At 38.6% G+C, this 8,625-nt stretch overlaps 1 protein-coding gene across 1 annotated transcript in view; it reads right to left on the bottom strand.

Moving 5' to 3' along the window:
- Window positions 1-581: 581 nt before the first annotated feature.
- The window catches only part of SRP9 (signal recognition particle 9kDa), a 12,541-nt gene continuing 4,497 nt past the window's right edge, over window positions 582-8,625 (bottom strand). Inside the window, exons 2-3 of the mRNA XM_008591267.1 lie at window positions 6,119-6,187; window positions 582-1,821 (exon numbers count right to left, since the gene is read on the bottom strand). Of these exons, the coding sequence (XP_008589489.1) occupies window positions 1,702-1,821; window positions 6,119-6,187 (189 nt within the window). The 3' untranslated portion in view covers window positions 582-1,701. The remainder of the gene's footprint in view (window positions 1,822-6,118; window positions 6,188-8,625) is intronic.

Genomic DNA, 8,625 nt, shown 5'->3' with positions numbered 1-8,625 from the left:
GTTGCGCCCGCACCGTGCTCAGCCAGTGAGCGGACTGGTCTCTATATGGGATCTGAACCCTCAGCAGGAGCGCTGCCGCGCTTCCAAGCGCTGCACTCAACTGAGTGCGCCACCGGGCCGGCCCTCTTTTATTTATTTTTTTTTAAAGATGACCGGTAAGAGGATCTTAACCCTTGACATGGTGTTGTCAGCACCACGCTCTCCCTATTTTATTTATTTTTTTTTGAAGATGACCGGTAAGAGGATCTTAACCCTTGACATGGTGTTGTCAGCACCACGCTCTCCCAAGTGAGCTAAGCGGCCATCCCTATATAGGGATCCGAACCCGTGGCCTTGGTGTTATCAGCACCGTGCTCTCCCAAGTGAGCCACAGGCCAGCCCTCTAGACATGATTTAAAGTACAAAGGAGGAAGTACATATGCTACATACAAATACTACACCATGGGACTTGAGCATCTGAAAATTTTGGTATCCGAGGGGGGTCCTGGAACCAATCCTCCACAGACACCCAGGAACAACTGTATATCCTAGTCAAGAAATCAATAATTCTTAAGAAGTTAAAGATGTCAACAGAAGCACAATATGTTTATATAACACTTTATTTACTGACCTCTGTGAAACATGACAAAACTGACACGGCTAGTGGAACTTTCCATGCTCAAATGTTGCTCAACATGACAAACTTCTACAAAAACTATCTTAATCTAGTGCCTTCATTTCACTCTTGAGGAATCAGCATGTGAACATTACATTTAGGTGGTAAAACTGACATTACAAATATAAGATAAATATCAAATAATCTCACACTTCTGGTTTACTGGAAAACATGAACAGTTGTGACAGTCATGTCTAACACCTTGGTTAAGTAAAGAGAGAAAATGGGCTAGGGTGTCACAGAGGTATGCAAAGATTTAACAGTTTGAATGATCCTTAGCCCTTCTGAAAAACTATGATGGGAAATATGTAGTCCATATTTCTGTAATATGGTGGTTTTAGTCCATTATAGCAATCATCATTCCACTCATGCATCTGAATAACTGGTATTGTTTTTGATCACTGAAAACCGGATTCAAAGTAAGTCACTGCTCAAAAAGCTGATGATACTACAAATCTCTTACATTTGAAAATATAGTTTAAATCTGGAAAGTTTAAGGTAAAGCATACTTGTTATCTGTCATTACTTTTAGATATTGAGACTATACTACTATATGTAATCAGGTATACTGTTGTGCACAGTTAATTCCAGTTACCATATTTTATATTTATTGGACATCCACAGAACAACTTTTATGCTGCAAAAGAAATATTCCAATCCAGCAAAGTGGTTACATTTAATTTTCTTTTAAAGACAGGAACTAAATTTAAGGAAGAACTGGCTTTTCTCGATAGCTTGTTTTCAAATTACTGATACAAACTTACCAGAGAAATAATTATATATTTTGCTCAACATTAAATAATCTGCAAGTGTTTCTAAGATAGATGCATTCCTTGTTCAATTTCCAAAAATAAATAAAGGCTTTCTAAATGAAAGCATTTACATTCCTAGCTCCCTAAAGTAAACAGTAAAAAGAAAGTATAACCAATGATCTCTCAGCTTTTGAACAGCCCACTTAGTTACATAAAGTATTTTCTGTCCCAATACTGTCTCAAATTCAAAAGGCATTTACTTCCTGACAACGCGACAGTCTTCATTCCAACCCTTCAGTCTGTTTCCATGGCAACGCTGCGGGCTTCCTTGGCTACCATCAGTCGCATTAGTTGACTGTGGAACTTCTCGATCTTCTTTACATCTTGCGCTTGGTCTGTTCTATACACCAAACACTGTCAGGAATTTTAAAGGTACACATTGAACTATACAAAACTAGATACTGACAACACAGAAAACACATAACTGGGTAGAAATCTGTCTCCCCCACAGCTGCTTTGCTCTATTCTCCTGGAGGACACACTAAGGAAACCGCACTGAAGTCTCCAAGCCTCCGGCAATTGCATTCCTTACGTACAGTATTTTAAACGACACTGCTGTGGATGAAAAACTAAATGAACTCTATCAGAAGCTTCCCCAAAATGACCAATTAAGTTAAGTAACATGTTAGATCCTGCTTTGGTCTGATGAGAACTTAGGGCCTTAGAACGACATATTTTCTCCCTGGGACCCAGTCCTAAGTAACTGAATTATGCTGGAAAACAGCATAGAAATCTTAGGATCCCTTTCTCTACTTGTGAAATTGGGGATTTAATGATAATTCTTTTAAAAATCCAGAATTCCCTGCCCATACCTGGACAACACCTAGATTAAACCAAGTAAATCTGTCTAATCTGGATTTTCTGAAGGTATTTATTATAGTTTTTAAACCAAACCAAATTCTTCCTTGTTAGCAGTTTAATTCTTCATTAGATAGGTACTTAAGATCTGCTTATGGCCATAAAACCATTTCTTCTAAAATCTTCAAAAGTATCAACTTTCAGCTGGCAGCCCTTTTCCTCATTTTGTAATGTAGGTTCCTTTAGCTTTAGTCCATCTTAAAGGTTCACATGAGTTTTAAACACAGGAACTAACAATCCTGTAATAACAGTCATTAACATAAATAACTTGGAGTTCAACTTCATCATGCCCAACTGATCTGAATTCATTAAGCCTTTATATCACTTACCTGTTAAAAACCTTTATTCACATATTGTATACATTTGTGTGACATCTTCTAAAGAGGCTATACTAATTTCTGTCATTCAAATTTTAGCCTTATGTGCTGGGAGAAAATGTACATACCTTCTCACTACAATTTCTGACAGAAAAAAACTTTAGGTCCATAGAAGACAATATTATAAAATCAGCCATGGGATTAGAAAAACTGATGTATGTATACATGGACTTATTAATAAATGAAGTCTAAGACTGCATTTTCTGAAGGAATTATTAGCTATTAAAATGAGTTAGTGAAGAAAATGTACAAACTTCTTTTTCAAAGTGCCATTAGAACACAGATTTTTTACTGTTGGGGTGATTCATAAATTTCCTATTTAGGAAGATGATCTTATTACATCTCTTGGCTCTTTTAGATACAAACTAATTCTCAGCAGTTTCAAGAAAGGAAACAAAAAGTACAAGGTACTTTAAAAAGTTAATAGAAGGATTTGTATTATCTTTTAATTCTACTTTTCCACAAACTTTTTGAAGTACACTTGTGTTTTTCATATTTAGATCTTGTCACAGGAATCGGCAATGTTAAATAAAATTCTGATATTGCTTAACATGGATCCTTAGATATGTTTAATCATTACCAGAGGCAAAAAGCCATTACTTGAAAATATAGCCTTTTGTATTAAAATTAATTCTGCATTTTCCCCCTATTTTTAAAACAAAACATACCTGTTTCTTTGCAGCAGGTATAGCTAACCACTCTGTGACAAACACTTAAAATTTTTCTCAATGTGGAATGCTCAAAATACAAGAATACATTTTCTGAACCCACCAAGCGGCAGGCACTAATGCTAGGCACTTTCACGTATTTCGCTGACTTTCCATAATAACCCAATCAGGTAAGTAGACAGTCACTACGGCACTTTCCAGATGAGGAAGTTGAGACCAGAAGCACAAACTTTTGGCCTAAACTCTTCCAAGGCCAACATGCTAGCAAATGGCTAAACTAGTGGTCAGATCTCGAGTCTATGTCTAGCACACTACACCCCAATTTACTCATCCTTTTTCACATTTTTAGTTACTTCACCAAATTTAATTATTCTTAGGCGACATGGTTATCCTTAAAAGGTCTGACTTCATGCAACCTCACAATGGAACCCTGAACACAAATACAGTATAAGACCAAAGACAAAAAATGATTTTTAAAGTCACACACTATAAAATTTTTTAAATAATCTATTTTAAAAATGGTTACTGAGTTCCTTCCGGTCAAGACATCACACCAGACACTGGAAATATAAGTGAGAATGTTACTGATGTATCTATTATCTATTATCTTTTTTTTTTTTTTTTTTTGCTTTTTGTCTTTTTCCGTGTCCGGCAACGGATCACAACCCTCAGTGTCGCCCCCGTACCGGACTGGGACCGGCAATGGGATCGCAACCCTCGGTGTTGCTCCCGCGCCTCACTCAGCCAGTGAGCGGGAACCGGTCTGGATGTGGGATCCGAACCCTCGGCGGGAGCGCCGCCGCGCTTCCCAAGCGGCTCACTATAGCAGTGCGCCACCGGGCCGGCCCCTGTATCTATTATCTTAAAGCTCACAGTCTATTAAGATCTATGTGATAAAAGAATTGTGATACAGGGAAAAAAAAAAAAAAGAGCCAAAAAGAAGAAAGCAAAAGATGAAGCAACCCTCTTGAGCTGGGTTTTGAAAGGTAAGCAGCAGTCTTGCCACCTAGCAGGTGGGGGTGAGATTCAATACTGCAGAGAAAACAGGATGTTCAAAAGAGCAGAGGCCGAAGACAGCACAGTATATTAAAGGCGCTCTTACATAACGCAGACGAGACAGAGAGGAGAGGGGATGTGAGATGGAGTTCATGTACCGGGTGATGAGGAGCCACTAAAGGTTTTTAAGAGAGGGAGTAACAATCAAATTTACATTTCTAGCAATCACACTGGCAGCAGTACAGGAGGAACTGAAAGCAGGGACACAGGAGACTATCCTAACAGTCCAGGCAAATGATGCAATTCTAAACATAAGAGAGTAACAGTGAACATGTAGATAGCGTTCAAGACAGGAAATGAGATGAAGCTTGAATCAATAATTCCAAATGCCGGGCCGGCCCCCTGGCGCACTCGGGAGAGAGCGGCGCTGGGAGCACCACTGCGCTCCCAGTGCGGTTCGGATCCTATATAGGACTGACCGGTGCGCTCACTGGCTGAGCGTGGTGCGGGCGACACCAAGCCAAGGGTTGCTATCCCCTTGCCGGTCACGAAAAAAGACCAAAAAATAAAATATAATAATAATAATAATAATAATAATAATAATAATAATAATAATTCCAAATGCCTAGCAAAGTGTATGCACGGTATAGGTCATGAAAAAAGACCAAAAAATAAAATATAATAATAATAATAATAATAATAATAATTCCAAATGCCTAGCAAAGTGTATGCACGGTATATCAGCGATCAATACGAGTTTTTCAAATGAAGGAATAGTGGACATGAGAATGAGGGAAAAAGGGACCAAACACAATCCCCAGGTTTCTGAGTGGGTGGATGACAATGCAACTAAAGGTGGGAACAGAAGAGCAAGCCAGCTTGAGAAGAGGTAAGCTCCACTCTAAACAGGCTAACTTTGAAGACTATGCGAGGCAAGGATGCTTGACTTAATCAGGAAATCAGAAGAAAAATAGGAGCCAAACGCACAAATCTGTACAAAAATGTAGACATGGATACAGGCAGTACTGGACTTGACTAAATGAATGGACAGCTCCAGAAGAAGTGGTATGAAAAGACAACCAAGGACAGAATCCTGGGGAAACAAATATTTATGGGGGCACATCAAAGAAATAATTAGCAAGGAAGGATGAAACAACAAACACAGAAAAAGAAAGCCAAAACGAAGCCACAAATACCAAAATAATAATTTATATGAAAGCAGTTTTGGTATCAAAAGCAGCAAGGAGGTCAAGTAAAACATGAAGGTCAAGTAAAATAGAGACCGCTTCTGGGTTTGAAAATTAAGGAGCTACTGATGAGCTCTCACCAAGAGCAGTTTCAGTGGAACCACTGCATGCAGAAACCAGATGGCAGAGGGTTAAGGAAGGAATGGCATGCGAGGATTAACAAGAGTGAGCAGATCAGGGTAGGAGAGAGATACAACAATAAATACCATCATTTACTTCTCATACACTGGAAAGGAAATGGTTACTCCCTTACATCCAGTTTTGGTTCCTACATTCCTCTTGAGAACTATTACTAAACTACACTTGACATATTGCAGTAATAAAGCAAGTTAAATTATTTTCTCAGGGTCTATAAAAGTAGCTTCTAGAATAAGCTTCTTCATTTTGAAATGAAACGCAAAATAAGCATCCTAATGGGTAATCTACATAAATTATATGTAAATAATTTCAAACGATTAACTCAAATAAATCTGAAAGTATGCAACAAATAAAAATGTATACTTACAACTAAATCATCTGTTACTTTAATACACAAACTCCCATCAGAATGCCTATATTTGAGAACCACACGTGCCTGAAATAAAAATACATATTTAGAAACAGTGAAGACAGATGACATTTTTCATAAATAATTTAGTCTTCAGGTGGACTGAAAAGGATCCTTTCAGAATAAATACTCAAAACATTTAAAGAAACCTTTACTATAACGTTATCATTATTGAAATGAGGTTAAAAAAACAGCTATTTTTATTTATTTATTTTTTTGGCAGGTGGCCAGTATGGGGATCCATGTGCTCTAACCAACTAAGCTAACAGGCCAGCGTCCAAAACAGCCATTTTAGTTCACCCTATTGCAATAATTTATTTTTTTAAAGACTTTTTAAAAAGTTGGACATTTTATTTGCAGCCAGTTTGAAGACAGATGTACTGAAAATTCTCAAAACACATCCATATTCAGGGAATGTCTGTGACCCTGTAAGGTGGTTTGGCATTTCTTGCAGGTAAGAGTATATCCCAACACACCTAGCCACAGAGGAAGGACAGGAAAAGAAGGGGAAAAAAATTAGCAGATATGACTAGGTAAGAAGTCCAAATCCGTTCCTCAGGAAACAGTGCTGCAGTCCAGTTCAGAATTCCACTTTTCCACAGCTCTTAGGAGGTGGATTCAGACTAAAGTAGTCAGCAAAATCACGTCTTTATCATGAAGGCACAACATGATGCATTACTACATAAAAGCAGAATTCTGCCTTGAAAAAAGACTCCATCAACAACTTTTCCAAAAACTAGAATAACTTCTATACTGAGTGCCATGCTACATAATACTTTTCATTGTTCACTATTCTGCAGTTAAGTAGCCAAGACGTCATTTAGATATTAGCGTACTCCTATAAGAAGACATCTCTCAATAATGCTTCCAACTTTCATGAACGTTATTTTTCTTTTAACAATAGATGCAAGCATAGTGTATTGCAGCAGTCAGATTGTTTGCTAATCAATATCAGTAATTCTTGTTTAGCTAGCTGGTTTGAAAACTGCTAAATATCTACAGCCAAAACAGGAACGTAATTTTACAACGCCCAAGACAACTCTGGGAACTAAATAAAAAGGGTTAATAGAGCTGTAACCTACCGCTTTTCCCATTATGCTCTTTGCACTCCTGGGAATGCACACAAAAGCATGTTTACACCACTCTGTGAGATCTGAAGTTCTGTTTTGGTTTTTTTTGAGGGCTTTTTTTGGCAGTTGGCCAGTACAGGGATCCTGAGATTTGTCTTGGTAAGGGAAAAAAGGGAACTCACTAAGCATTTAAGTAGATATAAATAATAACTAGGTTAATTATCTTTAGAATGCTGGAGTCTATTTATTAATCTACTAGATTCAGTTTTACATATTTAAAAAAAATTCAGTTCTTCAGAAACAAAGACTGAAACTTAGGAATACACTAAACATGACAAATATGTAAAGTTTCAACTTTCAGTAAAAAGCATACTCACTGGTTTCTTTAGGAGAAATGAGAGTTAAAGGCCTACAGTTCTATAAGGGGGTCCATTTTGTAACTTGGGGGGGGCACATGAGGCGCCATGTCAGATGCCATGAAGAAAGAAAAGAAATCAAGGTTCTTGCCTTGATTTCAGTTTTGATTTATAGTTTCTTAGGAACTGTAAATTTAACCAACCAAAACAACCAAAGGCTGGCTGGTTGGGCTCAGCCAGTTAGGGAGTGGTGTCACAACACCAAGATCGAGGGTTTGGATCCCCGTCCCAGCCAACCACAAACAAAACGCCCCACGAAAAAATCAAAACACAAGACAGGATGAATTAGTCCTATAAAAGCATATACAAGTAAAATGTTAGAGAGAGAAAAGAAGTAATTTAGACTGAGGAAGGGAAAGTATAAAAAAGGAGGCAACTTTGAAAATACTTCCCCCCCTCCTTTGGTGAAGAAGGTAGGAGAAAGGCTGAGGAAGTATTCTGAACAGACATGGTGAATGCTGTAGCTTCATGAGACTTGAGCTGAGGACGGTGGAAAGGGTGGGAGACAAAGGCAGAAAGACTGGAAAAAGGGTCAACCTGGACTTCATGAAGTTATCAACAAAGAACCAGTTTTTAAGCAGGAGACAGAGAATTCAATTTTTCTTTAGATAGTTATGGCAGCGTGAGAAAGAGGGACTAAAAAGGCAGACAGACCAATGAAGAGGTGATTATACAGTCGCAATACCATCTTCAACTAGAACAATGCAAATGGAAAGGTAAAAGATGATGGGTATAATCAACAGGTTAAATGTTGGGGACAGAGAAGACAGAGAATTTTGGAAAACAGTCTTTTTTTTGGTCTTTTTTTGTCTTTTTGTCGTGTCCGGCAACGGACCGCAACCCTCAGTGTCGCGCCCGTACCAGACCAGGACCGGTAATGGGATCACAACCCTCGGTGCTGCGCCCGCCCCTTGCTCAGCCAGTGAGCGGGAACCGGTCTGTATGTGGGATCCGAACCCTCGGCGGGAGCGCCGCCGCG

This window comes from Galeopterus variegatus, unplaced genomic scaffold, assembly GCF_000696425.1.
Source record: "Galeopterus variegatus unplaced genomic scaffold, G_variegatus-3.0.2 Scaffold6796, whole genome shotgun sequence".
NCBI lineage: Eukaryota > Metazoa > Chordata > Mammalia > Dermoptera > Cynocephalidae > Galeopterus > Galeopterus variegatus.
The sequence above is the reverse complement of the archived record's forward strand: the minus strand, read 5'-3'. Positions and strand labels throughout refer to the sequence as shown.